Below are 18,490 nucleotides of genomic sequence, written 5' to 3'. Positions count from 1 at the left end.
CACCTTACAGACTCAGATGTTTAAGCCATAGCAGCTGGTACAGTGAGCTCTTGCTCATAAAAGTTCATGCATTCTACCCTGATTTCTGATGGGGCTTTCTAATATTACAGTGGATATGCCTATATCCTTTGATTTTGTCCCCGAATGAATGCATACCAGTTTAATTAAATTAGTTTAAAGTAGCACAAGTTCTTTTGTGGTGTATTTTATTTCAGTTTAGTTTATATATTATTCTAATTGACATAAGCTACAACAAAATAAACATCATTACATTGAAATAAGATTGTTTCAAAGCCTTTTTAAAAAGGTTTAATTATTTTGGTTTAGAAAAAGAGAGCATGTCTTAAGTAAATCCATGTAATTCTGCATAGGAGATAAACACTTATTTAAGGCTGGATGAATGCTGTAATATAATATCAACTAACATGTATGGCTGAAGTCCCTCCCCCCACCTGTCAGGTGCTCAAGGTACTACACAGTTCAATATGAACCAACTATTGCAATTAACATTTTAAGACAGCCTCAGCAAAGTGGCATATATAAAAATACCTAATTATAATTAATCCAATTTAATATGTGACCCCTTTGCAGGGTTTCTGATTTATTCTAGACACTGTTTTTTGCAGACCTCTTGATCAAGCATCCCCATATTGGTACCATGAACCACGTATGGCAATAATTACCTTTGGTCCTGATGATGCCCACTCATTTCCAAGACATTATAAGTACGCACACCGATTTTAGTGTGTTTTTAAAAAATTAACTCTTATACAGAAATCTCCTTTCATCTTTACCTGAGGGACCCCAGAGTGCTGTCCCATGGTCAGTCACATAACCCACTAGTTAAATCATCTTTTCAGCCCCAATGCAAATTGTTAAGTTAATGAGGAGAGGTTAAGTGAGGAGATGGGAGGAGAGAATAAGAAGGTGATAATTTTCAGTAAGCAAACTACTGCAGGGAGTACAGTGTTAAAGCTCAGGGGGACATACATAGCACTTTTTCTTTGGTTGAAGAGCAAGGAGCTGATTTCAATTTCCTTTCAGTGTTTCACCAAGACACCCTGGACGGAAAAACTCTTCATTGACTTCATTCATTCGTTGACTGTAGTGTGACAGCTTCTGCAGACTGAATTCAAGTGCAAGGAAAGGAGTGAAATATAACCTGATCTAAAGAAAAATGAAGTTTGTAAGGTAAGCAAATGCTACTTTGTATACACAGAGCAGGCAGAGTCTTGAAAATACCAATGCTCCTGCATTATAGCATGCTGACATCTTTTAATTCAGACAGTTTCCTTTTATACATCTATATAACTAAGAGTATTTCTCTAACACTCATCAATATAGTATCAAGATACTAACTTTCCTTCCTCAAATCTGCTTGTCTTCTGTGATGACTTATAATTATAACTTCAGAGGTTTAGTGCTTTTTTCATGCTTTTCATTTACTTTAATGAGATCAATGTTCTCATTTGTATTTTTCTTCTGTTATAGGTTTTTCTTAAGTATAGCACTGTCATTACAAGTAATCCACTTTGGAAATGGTAAGGAAAAAAAGCTTGCTCTCTATTTGGCTTATGTTGTTTGTTGGGTTTTTTAATGAAGTTATATAGTAGTTTTCTATGAATTTTTAAATATTTTATTCCAGAAAGTAGGCACAAAAATCAAGTACTCTTTTGTTCCCCCACCCTGCAAACCCTTATCTATGTATACACCTAAATAGGGCTACTTATCTTTGTGACTGGATGTTCAGGTCTTCTGTAACTTTGCACACTGAATTCTGTTGTCATTTGAACTGTAAAGCACACCTGAGGACAGACAGGGCCCAGGGTTGATATATCAAGATATCTTTGTAGAGTTCCCATGGGGGGCATTTTTGGTTTGTATATACAGTACCTAGTCAAGAGGGATCTAATCCCTGATTTGGTCTCCTGTTAGTGTCATTTACATTATGATATAACTTGGATTTCAGCAGGACATTTCAAAAAGTTTTTGGAAGCTGATTTTTCCTGTTCTATCTCCTACTGAACCCAGGCAGTGGGAGTTAAATTGAGCCCTCAAGTAATTAAATAAAAAGCTAAAGAAACAAATTTAAAATACTGACTAGTACATTAATACTTCCATAACACTACACAAAAATAATCTTTGACACTAAGTACTTGATTTGGACACTTACTTTCTGCTAGTTATTGGTGCTGAATCTTCAGTTAGCCATCACTGAACGTTTAACTCTTATCATTTTTATAGGTTGCAAGGAGAACTGTAATAACAACCCAGATCAGAAAAATCAAAGCACTTCCTTAAACACCTTTACTGCTATAAATAATCTCAATTCTGAGAGGAGGAGGAGAAACCCATCTGAGGTTTTACCTTTTACTGGGCTCACGCAGTGTAAGTTATTCATAAAACAATGAGTAAACTAGTTTTTATGTTCAAACCAAAAAAGGAACCCTTCCAGACATCTAGTATTACATGACTTGATTTCCTTATGGCAAAGAATCAAGGCCTACCTTTTTGTGTCTATCTGCTGCATGCATAAAACATTGCATTTACATTCACAGTTGTATTTTATGAAAAACCTTCATGATTGTACGAGCACATTTATTGTTTACAAGCCAAAACCTATTTAGCCATTTGAAATTGGGTCTAAATTTTGCAGCAATGTCGGGTTTCTTCAACACATCCCACGGAATGATTATACAGTATTCATAGAGCTCTGATTATGTGTGACATCATCCAATGCGCGCTTGGTACTATTCCTTGGTGTGTGCAAGTACATTTTTTTTAAACACACAGAAGGAATATATGTCCATGTTTTGCCTGTAATCCTTCCTGCATAGGCACTGTTAGGGAAAAAAAAAATCACACCATAAATCTGAAGCAACAGGATAACAAAAAAGCAGCCTAATCTTGCTAATAAAAATACACACTTTCTGGATAATGTCTCCAAATGGCGTGCTATGATCTGGTTTTTAATTTGGGTTTGGAATGAGAAAATTGCTTGGCATATATCAACTTTCTAGTTAACCCCAAGTGAGAGTAAATATAAACAGAGTTGCCAGATCTTATGATTGAAGTGCCACTTTTACAATATTTGGTATGTTTTCAAAGACCCAGCCGGTAAAGAATTATGAGTGGGTGAGAATTCAATAAATAAAAGGTGTAACTGTGATGGTTGTAAAGAAAAGCCTTAAAACAGAAATAAAATGCAGTTTCCAAGCTCAGAAACCAGATGGCAAATTAAAAGAACCATCACGTCTTACTGGTAAGAATCAGTTTTTAACTGCTTGGAGTTTCCAGTACTGTATGAATTGGTCATCCATTTGTGATTTGTCAAAATATGAAATGGCATTTAGTCATACAGAATGCCATCAAAATAGCCTATGGAGTACTTGAAAAATGCAGGCCCTACAGAAAGTCAGAAATGCTACTATTTCATTCCAGTGCCAATGTTTTAAATGGGGAAATGAGTCAAAAGTGGTTAACCTACACCTTCCCATTGTTGCTGGTTGAAATAGGGTTGACTGTTGGTTCTACCTGTCTCACTGAGGTAGAAATACACAATCAGGATTTTATTGCTGTTTGAACACTACATAATGTCTGATCAAAAATATTTTTCTCATGTTTACAATTTCTATATTTACATCCTGGGATGAAAGAAAGGGGCAAGACTCAATGTGCACTTTATACAAGATTCAGGTTCCACTAGTTATTTGTTCACAATAGCAAAAGTAGCTTTAATTAACAAACTGTATTCTTTACTAATATTTATATTTGTCCTCCATTTGCATTACTTAGTCACACAGTGTATAAGAAGTCAGGCAGGGTAATTATTTATTTTTTTTAAGTTACAGAATAACGGGATGACTCATAATAGAACTTATAATCGGACACGCTAAAAGTAAGGATAAATCAATTTTTGTGCTTCTGGGCACAAATTGAGAGATTCTTTTCTGAAAACAGCACTGTAAGATGGGCAGGGTATATTATGAAAAAGGAAACTATCTTTCCAGATGCCCTAGCTCTTATTATTATTAGCTAGTGAATGCCACACTAGCCTGACATGGCAAGAAAAACCTCATTTCCAGATCAGTGCACTGAAAGATGGTTACTCATGCCTCATTTTTTCTTTGTTTGTACAGAGCCTAGCACAATGAAGTCCTGGTCCATGACTAGGGCTCCTGACAGCTACAAAAGTATACTAATAAAAAAAAAAAAAAAGGAATGCTCTGGCCCCTACAGCTCATTATCAGAAACAACTTACATTACAGGAATAGCAATCAGTTATTAAAATCACGTAATACTGTAAATAGAACACCAGCATGAAACTAGATATGCCTATTAGCATTGGCCTCACAGAACTGTATACCACTTCTGTCACAGAAGTCTGACAATAAATGCTTCTCATTAGTTTGGGAACCATTGCTACTATCACTGAACTTCCTTATGAATTCTGTTCCTCCCAGAAATTTTTACTTTCTTTGGATTTTTAAATGATATATCAACAGCAATACCTCTCTTAGTAGTATGCTCACCCAAATGTAAGAATTCCCTTCACCATTAGAATATTAAGGGGATTGTGCTGAAAGCAGACAGAGCATGTTCTTTTAGGTTTCCAATTTTCCCCTATACCAATTAAATATAAACTACAAAGACCTCTAATTTAGAGATCAGGTGTGGTGTGTGTTAGTAGATAGAGTGCCTAAAGATGCTGTTGCCTGCATAGTTCTTGCTCTGGAGATACATGAGACTTTATTCTCCATTGGTTTATGCGTTAGTAGAAAGAGGTAACATCTGTAAAAGACTGTTACCTGCTACTGTTTCACTTTGAAATCCATTCCAGGTAGCGTGATCTTTTCTATTATTCTGCACAAATTCCAGTGACGAATCTCTGTCATCCTGCTGTAATTTGGCACTGGATATGCTCTGTCAAGAAGGCAGTCTTTTAGTTTTTGATTGTTAATAAGTAGCGTCTCACCAACAAATCTGATCAAGGAAATGCCTTGAAACACTTCATTTATTTTAAAGTGAATTTAGTATTGGTAAAAGGCACTGGCTTAAATATTCCTGGAGATTGAAATCCTGTATTTAGCCACAGGCTAATAATGAAGTCTGAAGGAACCAAATCTGTAGACAGAAGGTAATTAAACCTTAATTGAAGAAGAATTTAACTTAATTAAGTCCTGGCCCTCTTTGAAACTGCTAGCAATTGAGGGTAACTATAATGGATTCTTTCCATTACTAATGGATACCTAGTAAGCAGGTATCCACAACAAGAACTAAAACCTAAAGCCCTCAGATGCTGGCTAATTATCAGCCAGACCTAGCTGTGTATGGCAATAAGATGGGGTGTCTGTCTGTTCAGCACTCCTGTTTCTTGGCTAATTTTTATTCCTTCCTTTCTTCTACTACTTTTTCTACTTCTGATTTCAGCCAGCAAATTGAACAAAAACTGCTGTCAGAATGGTGGGACCTGTTTTTTGGGAAGCTTCTGCATATGCCCCAAATACTTTGCTGGCAGATATTGTGAACATGATAAACGGATCAGGTAAGCAACAGTGGACCGACTCCCTACAAAGAGGAAGCTTAATTTTCAATGTTGGGGAGCTGGGTTTATGGAATTGTTTTTTTCCTCACATTATGCAGGAATTGTGGTGCCATTGGCCATGGAGAGTGGACTCAGGAAGGATGTTTTTTATGCCAGTGTCTCTATGGGATTCTGAACTGTTTCCCTCGAAGTGTAGAAGAGAGGTGTGGTAAGAAAAGTTACCAAACTCTATGTACTTTACAACAGATAATATGCATCTTTAGTAGCATACTTTTTGCTGGTTCTTACTGTCTGCATTTCAGATTCCTAGATCAATGAGTTGGTTTCAAGTGGGTGCATACTTTGCAAGTGTTAGGGTTATTCCCAGTAGGTCAAAAAGGTCCTTGTTCCTTCTCAAGACAGGAGTTCTGGCTCAGTGAAAAAGAATCTACTTATTTTTACAAAGATTAATGAAATAAATGAGGAATCCACATATCCAGTGTAAGGGAAAACTATACACTCTGTATAACCACTCAGGAGTGGAGTTTTAATGAAGTGAGGCAGTCAAACCTAGACATGTCAGGAATTGGGAGAAATGAATTGACCAGGGAATTGCTTATAGACATGTGAGCAGAGAAGCAAAGATCAAACCATAAACATGGAGCAAGTTGCACAACGGCAGTCGACTACAAACAGGCAGTGTTTAAAAAAATTTTTTTTTTAAATCAACAGCTTGACTTGCCAAGAATTACCCTGTTCATGTGTACATGGCATTAGTTTTTTACATCTAGTCTGACTTCAAGTCCCAAGCCAGGTAAAGTAATGAATTGTCAGTGGCCTACTTGAGGCCACTGACAATTCAGAGGTGAGCATTAGACAGACTGTGCTGTCTCTAATCTAGCCTTTTTGACCAAATGTTTCTACCAGTTCAGCACTATTGCAGCTCCAGCAGTCATGGGATTTCTAGTGTACACTGTCTGCTGGCAGCTTAGCAATTATTCATCATTTAACCCTGCTTAAAGAAGATCCTTTTGATTCTGCAGTTAAGACATTAACAGCTGGAACCTGGTTTACATTAGAGCTCTCGGCTTTGCTATCATCAGTGGAATCCTATCCATGTTATCAGTGATTGGAAGTTTTTAGCAAAATATGTGGAAGACCCCCATTAACACTCTAGGAGACTCCTCAAGATTATAGTTGAGGGCAGTATAAGTAAACTTATATTATTAGACCCATAAAAGATTTCTGGATGTTAGTATCTTTTGGCCAGCATTCAGTTCATGTTAATATTTTCTTCAGAGATGTGGATAAATTTTGGATTTGGGAGACTTTCCCTTGGGGAGGGTAAATAGAATGAGGTTATATCTAAGAAGTTTTCAATCCACCTATATTTAGCAATGGGTACATTTAATTTAGCAGGTCTACTAGAATTTAGAGAGAGGAGATTTCCCTCCCCCTCCCCAGTGTGTGTGTAATTTATACAACTATTAAATAATATATATTACATTGCATATTATATCGCAACTGTTTACATAGTGTGACATAGCTATGCACACACACTGAGCCATTTGGACTCTATTTATATATGTAGCATGCAAACACGGGGGGGGGGGAGGGAGGGACCGTTCCCTTCAGATTCTCTGCAATTTAAGCAGAAAGTTGCTAAATTAGAATTTATCTATGTTGTGTGTGACAAAAAGGAAAAAGGCTTCTCTTCATTAAATGTTTACCAAGTGAAGCTCTTAATGTTGAAATAAAGGTAAATACAAGGGGACAACATTCTGATTAACAAAATCCAATTAACCTGGAAAGACCATTAAGTAAATTAAGAAATTTGGTTATCTCTTTAGAATAGGTTTTTTTCTCCTTTTAGTTCCCTAGAGGACTTTATTTGCAAAGGAAAAAAACCTGAAAGCTTTTAGTGCTCTGACATTTTTGTTTCACATTAAAACAAATTTCTGAGTCTCTATGGGGAACATTACCTCCAGCTACTTACTCCATATGCACTTGCAAAGAAAATATGGCAGTACTTAAAAGCAACATTCTGGCAAATATCTGGGATTTACATATGAATACTCAGAGATTTTTCTCTCCTGAGCACCATAAAATCTCATCAGTCATTTCTTAAATGTTCTGGGAGTGCTGCTGTTTGCAGCTCTTTCAGAACTGTGAACACTGCCTTTAAAGTGTTTCCATGGCTGGTTGTTCAGCTGAAGTAGCTTCTTGGAAGCCTGAAAGGAAGTATTTTAGAGCAATAAAGGACTTGAAACAACCCATGCAAATCATACCTGTTTCTGTTTAATTTAAAGCAATTTAAATTTAGGTTCTTTTGTATATTCAGGTTCTACAAAGAAAATGCTGCCTGATTGGATTCAACCTGGAATCAGTTCTGAAGGACTAAAACTTCAAATGATAAAGTACATCCTTACAGCTTCATTACTATTCTCACTGCTCTGTCAGCTCCTCTAAGTATAACAAAGATAAGAAAAGTTACCTCCTTATTGTTAAAGTAACATGAAGTTTCTATGATTTTACCTTTAACTGTATGGGCCAGAAGCGATTTGATTTTCTCTATGTAATACTAGGCCTAATCACTTAATCATTAGGTGTATGGCTGGCAGGGAGAGATGTCATTCTATACCACTATGTGTTAGCAAGTGGCTAAATGAGTGTCTCCTCATCACCCCACTGAAATAGCCCTATTAATTGCTTTCAAATATTGGCATCTATGGTGATTAATATTGAAAGAGCAATTCTTCCAGTGGAAGAAGGCATATTTTTTTATCTACTTTGGCTAAAAAGCCATAATTGTATTTGTAAATATGATTCAGCTTTATATTTGTAATGTTAATGTATAATTTATTGTTTTAAAGTGTTTGGCTATGTTGATCACTGAAAAGACAGAATCTGAATAACTGAGTGTACAACAAAGAAAGTAAGACTTTCTATACAGTGTCTTTAAGGTGGAAGGAACTTTGTTACTTTCACTTTTTGATCAGTGTTCCTACATGAAAATAAACTTATTTTAAGAACATTAATCAAAAAATTTAATGCGTGTTTTTTGCCAAAGGGCACAAGTATACTTTAAAGGGTCTCTGTTGATTTAACAGAATTAGTTTAGACAAAAATGAGTTTTCAAAATGTGGATTATGTGCAAAACAGCTTCCTCTAAGTACATAATAAAGAACAGTTAGCCAAGATTATGAATGTTTATATGCTCTGTGGGTCTATTTTTGTTTTTTTTCTCTGCTTCTCCACATTAAATTCTTGTCAATTAATCTAAATGCCACTTGAAGATCTACCCTCCCCCTTTTTTCTGTTGTAACACCTTACCTTCTCCCATATCTCCCATTCATTTTCTTCCTCAGTTTCCCCTTTTGGGAGCCACTTAATGGTTATGCTTTACTTACTGTATAATAGCTGAAAGGTATTACAAAACATCCTGCTTCTTGCAAGTAACCCAAGACAGAAACTACGTTTCAAATTTCTTATTACTGCTGAACACTTTTTTTTTTTTTTTTAATCTAACATTAATTTTACTCAAAGACAGGTGGGTATATTGAACAGACAAATAGATGATGTATAGAAATACTTCCTGGGGTGTTTACAATCAGTTTTTCTTTCTTTCCTTTTTTCAGTCCTGACTCTCTTCCTTCATCTTTCTGGTTATTAGTTTGATTCTACCAGCGATAATAGCAATGATCACTGCCAATGTTTTAACGCTGGTATCTTTTCTACACTGGCATTCCCTTTGGCAATATATATACGTTTCTTAATTTACTCTATATAGCTATAACTATATATAATTTTTTAAGGGTGGAAAAAATCTAGCATAAAGCCAATGTCATAAAAACCAGTAAGATAAACACAGATGGATTGTTGAGCTGACATAGATTTGTCTAAACTTCCCACTGATCTATAACTGTACGTTTATGTCTTGCTTAAACTGTTAAACTGTAAAAAGGTAGGTTGTGAGTTTGGAGAAGAACAGCTATTCTAAAATAACTTTATCTGTAGGCAAACCCTTTATTCTTAAATTATGCAATTCCTTGTACTCTGGCAAGTGCAGAATTGCTGTATGATTATTTCTGTATAATTATAAAATGTTCAAATGCATATCTTTCTACTAATGGCCTCAGCCAACCAAGGTAGAGGGATTTGCATAATCATTGTATTGTTAATCAGTATACACTTTTTTTTTTTAACCCATACAATGATTATGGAAATTCCTATGATTAAAGCTAATGTCCTAAGAACGCTGGTTAGATATGGCCTTAAGAAAAATGTCCATTAGCTTCTGACTTCTCTCTGCATAACAGTAATCTATACAATTAAATTACATTCCTTTGACTCTTATTTGGAAATAGTGAGGAGGGAGCACTAAGCCTGACTAAGAAGGATTCAGAGGGGAAGATACTACAAAAGCTGACTTTAGACAAGTGGACAGGATATGGTGCCTTGCAATTTGAATGGTACACACTGAGCCTTTGTACAAGCAGTAGTATTCCCACATTGTAGAGTTGGCATTTCCTGATCTTTCTGAGCTTTGGCAGATAATTTCCTAAGTAAATTGCTTACTTTACACTTAAAAAGATTTCCTTTGAAACTACAGAAGTGAGAGAGGGACACAACATTCAGTCAAACACTTTCACATTTAATAAAATTTGATGTTCCTGAGAGTGAGAAGAGTAGCTACATTCGTCACTGTGCCTACCAGAATAGAACTCTCTTTGTTGAGGCCTGTAGCACTACCACAGTGCAATTGTTAATGCATTATAATTCATTTGTTAATTAAAGGCTATTATAAAATACTAGATCCTTTTGCATACCTTATAGCCCCTCTGGCTTTCAAAACACTCATCAGCAGATTATATGTTGCACTTTATACCATTGATCTAGAATTTACCATCCATTTTAGGACTGTACTTTCTAATCAGGTGTAAATATGTTTAACAAACCATATTTCTCTAATTTTTTTTTCTTTTTTCCTCCTAAGAGGAGCTCTCCATATGCAAAAATGGAATCAAAGGATGTTATCAAGTCCTCCTGTTTAGCTCAAATTGGGAACATTGCGGCCCCTGGCAGATGTTACAGTTAGGGCATGATTAACCAGCTAATCTGGTTTTAAAGTATAAACCTGGCACACATTCAGGGGATTAATGGTACAATAAAATATGACACCAGCCAAAAAGTTATTATACAAAATGAGTGATAACATAGGGTATATACAGAAGTGCTCCATGCATGGTTTGCACTCCACAGCCTCCTAGGGCTGCAGGAGACTGTGGACAGCAGCAGACCAGTGGAGAAGGTGAAGCTGGGATGAAAGGCTGTGACAGCCTCTCATCCTACCCCTGCCTCCCCTTCGCTCAGTGGGATGGGAGCGAGCACCACTTCTGCCACAGGCCGGGCAGCAGCTCTCACCCAGGCTGACAGCCCGGCTCCAAGCATCTACTCCCCAACCATGCAGAGAGAGAGAGAGAGAGAGAGAGAGAGAGAGAGAGAGTGTGTGTGTGTGTCCTACCTACAGCCTCCCAGCACAGAGCCAGAGCCAGCCCCTCCAGCTGCACAGCAAACCATGCTCCCAGGAGCTGGGAAGCTCCGTCCCCTCGTCCCCCTACCCCATCCCATCTGGCCCAGTCACTGAGATCACTGCCACGTCAGTCAGGTGGCAGGAGCAGGGTAGGTTGTCAGCTTTTGCAGGCTTGGCTAGTGCCCCCAGGCTACCCCTGGTGATGCCAGGGAGCACTAACCAAGCTCACAAAGCCCATGAGATGCTAGTGGAATTACCAGAAATTTGACCAGCATACAAAAGTTATTTAAAGCACTGTATGTTGCTAAAGTGCTGTAAAATACAGTGCTTCAAATTTAATACCCTATTTAACAAGGGTTAATTTAAAGCACTGTATCCATTTTTAAAGTGCTGTAAAGCTGTGCACTTCTGTTAAGCACTTTGAATTGTGAAAAAAAGCAAGCTCTGTACACACCCATTGTGACTGGCTTTCATCCTGCCTTAAATTGAAGGTGTGGCAGAGTGAAACACGCCAGGATTTCCAGCTGACCCTGGTGCAGTCCCCACCAGCTGATAACCAACTGATCATCAGCTGGCAGGGACTGTGCCAGGGCTTGAATCCTGGTGTGGTCCTTGCCAGCTGACAACAAATCGGGACCACACCAGTCCTGAAGCCCCTATGCAGTACCAATCCTGATGGCTGTTAGCTGATCAGGACTGCTCCGGGGCTTAAGCTGATCCCTGCAGCTGACAGTCAGCCAGCTGAGACCTCCCCAGGGTTTGAGTCCCAAGGTAGTCTTGATCTGCTGTGGATCAGGACTGCCCAGGATTCAAGCAGCCATCCCAGTTTGCCAATGGTAGACCAGCTCCAGGGACAGCATGGGGACTTAAATCAGCCTTGCGAGTCCCTTGAGCCAGCTGACAATCAGTGAACTGGCTTTTAACTTCTGGTGCAGGGAGTCCCTGGGATCATGATATGTAACATCATGATCCAAGGTTCCTCCTATATTGGCAACTACGGCATGATTGGGATCCGATCTGTACTCCTAAAATCACATCTTCTGCCACACATGATTTGGGAAGGATCCCATTTTGCCTTCAAATGAACACCTGTCAGTGGGCCTAGGTATCTCTTTTAAGAATTTTCTAGTCAAGGTAAGTCATATTTAACTTGTATTCAACTAGTAAAACAGATGAACAAATATGCACACAGACACATATTGATGTGTCTCTTTTGGTCTGTTTCCTTTCTTATTTAGTTATCTATAACGTGCACATTAACCTTGCTTTCCTCCATATATACACTAAGCTGTGTCTACTTGAATGATTTCCATTACAGATATAATTCCACCAGTGCAACTCATCAGTTACTTAACCCTTGCTTACAGCAGGAAAGTGTATATCTTAGAAGATGCATCAACAGCCACATTTAATCCAATATATTAAACTCTTTTTTTCCTTTAGCATAGACAAAGATGGTTTTGTTTTAAAAAATTGTTAGTTGGTCATGATAAATGCGATGTGTCCATCTCCGGTGAGTATTATATCATGTTAGTTAAAATATGCCAGCTACCATGGTTTCTAACATGATGTGCTTCTTTTCATTGAGAATATGGCCTAATAAATGGTTCCTCATGCTACTCACTCTTTTCTATCCTTCTGTATATTAGGTAAGTTCAAGACATTGTTCCTTAAATTATTAAAAAAAAAAAAATCAAAGAATTATTTTTCTAGGTGATCAGAAATAGAATATTTTTTCCCATTCCATTAGGCTTTTGAAGAGGTGGGATAACAAACTCCGAAATCAAGCTGACATAATTACACAAAAGTATACCTGGCAAAGAGTTCTCTCTTTAAGTGGTCTGTCATTTTTGGTTAGGTTTTAACATTTATGAGAACTGATTTAATATACATTTTTTCTCTTATTCATCTACAACTAACTTAAAATGAAGAAATAACTAGTTCCTTAAATCAAGATTTGCTATAGGTAGACCTGGGAAACACAGTCCAGAGGAGTCCAATTTAACTCTGATATCTCTCACTTTACAGAAAGCCCTAACTATCAAGTACATACAATGAAAAGCCCTTTACTTGCTAAAGTACTAATTAAATTGGATTAACCCATTGTCCCATTGTGGTGATGATCATTAGTTTTCATTAGTTAGCACAAGAGAAGGGGAAGCCTGGGAAATGTTGGTTAAAAAGGATAAATATTTGTATTTCTGCTCTTAGTTTGAATCTATTCATTACTCATTAAAATGCTAATTATCCAGATTACTTCTTTCAAAACAGTATTTTCACTCATTTTTTAAACAAGTAAAATGTTTAATTATACATTTTAATTTAAATGCATTTTAATTAAGCATTATTTGCATTGGAATACTATATAGTTTCTATTTTCCCTATTATTTGTCCATTCTCTCTGCTCACCTTTATGCAGTCCTGTAAAAAAGTTCTGAGGAATGCATAAAATTTCACTAAAGTAGACCAAGCTTAAGATTCTTCTCACCAGACAGCCATGAAGCATTTGCCCTGGTGTCCCTAGCATGTTAGGGAAATACTAAGCATGCTCTTCGCTGCCCTAATCTACCATCCTTTAGAGCAGGGGTGTCAAATTCATCTGCCCTGTGGGTTAGATGAGTGTTGCAGGACCAGTCCACAGGCCAGATCTAATCCATGGACCACCCAGTTATATGCCATACCCAGCACCCATGGCACCAACACTACCCTCTCCAGAACCCACACTGCACACAATGCCCATTCAACCCACTCCAGGACCTGCACTGCACATGGTGTGTACCAGCAAGCACTGCATGCACCTCAGGTCCCAGATCAGTCACTGTGCACACTATGGATCCTGAACTGGCAAGGGTGGTCTACTCTGAGATCCAGGGGTAGCATTGGGGGACCGGATGGCAGCTCCACAGGCATGTGCTGTATCTTTGAACCCCCTGCTTTAGAGTTTGAGTGCTATGTAATTTGGCAATTTCACAAGTTCTGCCCCTGGGAACAAGGACAAGGTAGGCAACCATATATAACTTTCTGAATGTGGCTGCTTTATGGAGGCAGCTTTGCCCTTGCAGGAAAAAAAGCTGCAGTAGAGAATCTCAGGTGAGCCATGAACTGGCTATAACATCCACAGAGTGTTTATGGCTGAGCTGGACACTTTCCAGAATGTTATAAACATATGTATTTTGTATTGCCGTACTAGCCCACAACCCATTTTCTATCTATTCCATCTAGTATGGAGCAAAACAGAAACTTTTGCAAAGATTTTTTTTCTCTGAGAAGTAAATCAGTAAAAACTTTGTTCTCTGATCAAATATCAAGCATTAAAATGTGTTCAGTTTCTTCGTGTTCCTTACAAACTTAAGAGTTAAAAAAATCTGAGAAAGCTATTTAAGAAACGTCACTTAGAAGTCATGTCTCCTATCATATTTTTATTGTGCGTCAGTTATAGCTACCAAGTGATCCTCTTGTCACATTTCAAATACATGTCTTTTGCAAGTATACAACTCAAAGAAGTAGGCTAACACCCTACGTCAGGACTTACTGTTACCAGCTTTTTATGCCTTTCATAGTCCAGACAATGTAATGACTTCAGGTTAACAAGGTTCTTTAGGTAAAAATGTGATACCTTCTATTAGACCAACTAAATAGTTGGAAAAATTGTTATTTGCAAGTTTTCAGGTACAAAACCTTCTTCAGGCAGGGGGAGAGTCTACAGTAGACTCCCTCTACCTGAAGAAGGGTGTTTGTACCCAAAAGCTTGCAAAGAACAATTTTTCCAACTATTTCGTTGATGTAATAAAAGATGTCATATTACCCAAAGATACTTGTCTGCCTAGGTTGTAGCTGTGTTGGTCTAAGGACAAATACCCCCAGTAACTTCAGGTTGTAACTTTCCATTATTATTGCTGCAGAGGACTTTGTCTTGTCAAGGTTTTTTATGTACAAAATGGCCATGTACTTCAATGGGAAATCACAAATAAAGCAGTTCCAGGGTGGAAACCTTAAATCATACTTTTTTGTTATTTATTACTTATATAATGCCTCTATTGTGCTAAACAGTCCTGCAACTGCCTGCGTAAGCAGATGCTCAAGAGATGATTTTGTGGTGTGCTGCTGACTTTATCATAGCTTTTAGTATTTTAAAATATTGCTTATATTTCTTCCTTAAATGCTAAAGAAAACCACTTAACGTTGCCTGATCTGTGTATCTGGATTATAAAAAAAACCGAGTAAAGCTCAGAACACCATTATGTAGACTTAAATTAATCTCTTATCATTTGACTTAAATTTACATGATCACGAGCTTTTCTAAAGCCTGAGTGAGGCATGGTAGAAATAAATAATAGTGTTTATATAACAGCATAAAAGCACATGCTGTTTAACAAATAGTGAAAGGTACACAGAATGAATAAGTGGTGTCCCCCAAATACTTTGTAAAATCAGCTATTTCTTATGCTTGAAGAGAGTCCAGAAGGTCACTTTACACACTACATCTTGCTGTTTGCCCACACAGAAGAAAACAACATTCAGTTTTACAGATGAGCACTAATAGGGTAAAAATACAGAATTGTTTAGAAATAAATTCAGAATAAACATGATTTCCTCCACTGATATTCATAGTTTGTGTCCCCAAGAATTTCTGCCTATTGATTATTTTTTAACCCTGGCTTTCTCATCATTTTTAGCATGACTAATTATCTGTCTAAAGCTTTGAATGGAAAGCATATTGTTATTCGGTATTCATCTTTTCTTAGTCTCCTATCTTTTCTTAGTTCCACTTATCCAGTCAAGCAATAGAAGCAATGCCATGTGACTTAGCTATCCAATAGCAAAAGAACAATTAGCAGAAAATAAAGTGACAGCTCTATATTTCACAAATCACAGACTGAAATTTGTTCACACAAACCATGCAGCTTGCTGCTTAAGAACTGATAGCACAAATCTGTCCCCTTGTTTTTCATGGGTTTTAGTGGTATTTTTTCCTCTGCAAAAGCTGGCAGTTGTTGAGATATGGGCCTGTCGAGCTATGTGATGTTGAGGATTGCCAACTGCAGTTGAAATCAGAGAGCTCTTTCACTGTATACAAATTACCACCAGAAAGACTTCTGTCACAAACCACAATATTGCAAGATACATGTTGTCATTTCTCTGATCAAGAAACTATATATACCAGTACTTAGGTTGCCTTTCAGTCAGCCTGCACTGATTTAAACCATTTGAGGTTTCTCCATCTCAGCCCCTAAGGACTGTGATGCAGTCTTATGACCTATTGGACATGAGGATTCATTTCTGTTGTCACATTTCACTATAATTAACTGCTGAACGTCATTGATAGCAAGGCTGAAACTCCTGATTGAAAAAGCAGTGTAGCCTTTCCAGGCAATGCTTAATCTTGTGCTGTCAAGACATGACACTCACATTTATAGATAAAACACTTATCTCTCTTCTACTTTCATAGTTTTGGGTCCCACACCCTCCCTCCCACCCTTCTTTCCCTTTCTCCCTTTCAATTGCCCCTCAGAAACTTTCAAATATATGAGAGTCCAAAGACTTGTATCAAAAACCTGGTCACCCTATTTCTAAACAAGAGAAGAGAGCAAATTCCTGTTTTCTTTTCCTGCTAGAATTGCTACAATCTCTTGATCGATTTGATAAGCCTGAAGGATTTTGAGCCAGCATCCATCCCATTACACAATGTATTCAGGATAGGAGATCCCTTAATAAGTTCAGACCATTCAATCAAGTATCTAATAGTCCCAGGTCTTGATTTATGGCTCAGTCCAGTCCTATTGACTTCAATAGGAGTTAGATCAGGCCCTCGGGATTACGTAAATTAAATCATTCTTGAGCAAATGTTAACACAAATTCTGTCCAGTCTCAGACTACTATATCCTCCTTTCTTCTCACACATGTTTTCTCCTCTCCTGTTGCTCCCTACTTCCCCCCACTCCAAACCAAAGATCCAAATGCATTATATTCTCACTTTGCCCAATTTAATCTTCATGTTCACATGTGCTGGACCTGTAAGAAACCTATTTCATTGTGGAATCTGGCTTAAGAATGTGAACTAGAGTTGGAAATAAAAGAGATTTAGTATTAAAATACAGGAGAGGGAGTATAAACAAAAAAAAACACAACACACTATGCAAATGTAGTGGGAATAATCAGATGAGACATTTAGGTTGCAGCAGGCAGTCCCTGTGGAGGATGAAGCTGAGTATATTTTGCCAACCTCAGTCTTCAGATCTAAGCCAGATTCTTAAATTTGCTAATGAGGCTCCTTCAAGTGTATCCCCAGTAGCTGCTCTCAGGCCCAATAGAAAGCAAGTGTTTCAGAATGGCCTCTGAGATTAGGTACAGACATTCAAAAAGCCTGAGGCAGAATCAATCTAAGTTACACAGTTTTCTGTAAGCGGCATCGTTTAAATAGGTAGCAAACAGATTTCGGTGGTGAACAGGTAGCAAACCACACATCTGCCCTTTGGTGAGGTGAGGTGGAAAAAAGGAAGGGAAATCTTAGACTTGGTTCTGGCATTTTTAAACCAGTCTGTGTGTGCGGAACTGTTCTGTCACAGGTATAGACCAGTTGTGTGCCAAATTTCTGTTCTGAGTATAGACTAGGGGTGTGTTGCCCTGTGGGGTCAGGCCAATGCTCAGGATCTCAATATCGCACTGTTAGACCAGAGGGCGTGGTATACAGTTGCACATGAACACATTACCAATTCAACCACATACACACCCTAATGATAATGACATGAAATCATACACTACACACACATAGGTTAAACACTGATTCAGGTGACAGTGTGTGTGTTGGTGCCTGTGGTACCTATGCCTGGGGCGCTTGGTAACTAAAGAGCAAGTGGCATAAATCAGGGAAAGGGCAGTGGGGATGAGGCAATAGCAAAGAAACAGGGATTTGCAGGCAGAGAGGAGCTCAGGACAGCTGGAGCCACAGGAGCATAGGACAGGTGTTGGAGGTGGCGGAGAAGCAGAAGAGGGAGAAATTAGACAGCAGTTAGAGGGACAAGGAGCAGAGATTGGAGCAGGGATGGAACCACAGTAAAGCAAAACCCAACTCAGGGGTCCAAATAACAGTTTTATTAAATGTACTGTACAGCTTGGTTCACACACACACACACACACACACACATACACACACACACACTGGTAACAGGAGAAAGACTCAGTGGAAGGGCTGGAGTCCAGGTAGGGAAGAGAAACAGAGTCTAAGTCCTTGATTGAAGAGGGTGGGGGTGATAGCTACCTATCCAAGCTGGGAGGGGGTCCTTGATGGCCAGTCAGGGTATTTCTCCAGCAGGTGTTTTCCAGGGGAGGGCCGAGGGGGGTGGGGGTTACTGGCAGGGCCTCTGGGTTGATAGGCAGCATGACGTGGAGCAGGTCTGGTCCAGGTGAAGATGGCATCCCAAGGAGTCAGTCTT

General features: G+C 38.2%; 1 protein-coding gene across 1 annotated transcript; it reads left to right on the top strand.

Moving 5' to 3' along the window:
- Positions 1–1,028: 1,028 nt before the first annotated feature.
- On the top strand, positions 1,029–8,557 carry LOC109323299 (cryptic protein-like). Its single transcript, XM_019554742.1, has 6 exons — positions 1,029–1,191; positions 1,492–1,541; positions 2,245–2,388; positions 5,431–5,545; positions 5,644–5,753; positions 7,866–8,557. The coding sequence occupies exons 1-6, from the start codon at positions 1,178–1,180 to the stop codon at positions 7,991–7,993; spliced, it is 561 nt and encodes a 186-aa protein (XP_019410287.1). The 5' UTR covers positions 1,029–1,177; the 3' UTR covers positions 7,994–8,557.
- Positions 8,558–18,490: the final 9,933 nt, after the last annotated feature.

This window comes from Crocodylus porosus, unplaced genomic scaffold (assembly GCF_001723895.1).
Source record: "Crocodylus porosus isolate Cpor-Errol unplaced genomic scaffold, CroPor_comp1, whole genome shotgun sequence".
In the NCBI taxonomy this organism is placed as follows: domain Eukaryota; kingdom Metazoa; phylum Chordata; order Crocodylia; family Crocodylidae; genus Crocodylus; species Crocodylus porosus.
This window is presented reverse-complemented; position numbering and strand designations above follow the sequence as displayed.

Excerpts from the sequence above, each read along its gene's own strand:
- LOC109323299 (XM_019554742.1), top strand. Across the intron at positions 2,389-5,430 it reads TTTTACTGGGCTCACGCAGT|CCAGCAAATTGAACAAAAAC; the intron begins GTAAGTTATTCA and ends TTCTGATTTCAG. Across the intron at positions 5,546-5,643 it reads GAACATGATAAACGGATCAG|GAATTGTGGTGCCATTGGCC; the intron begins GTAAGCAACAGT and ends CACATTATGCAG.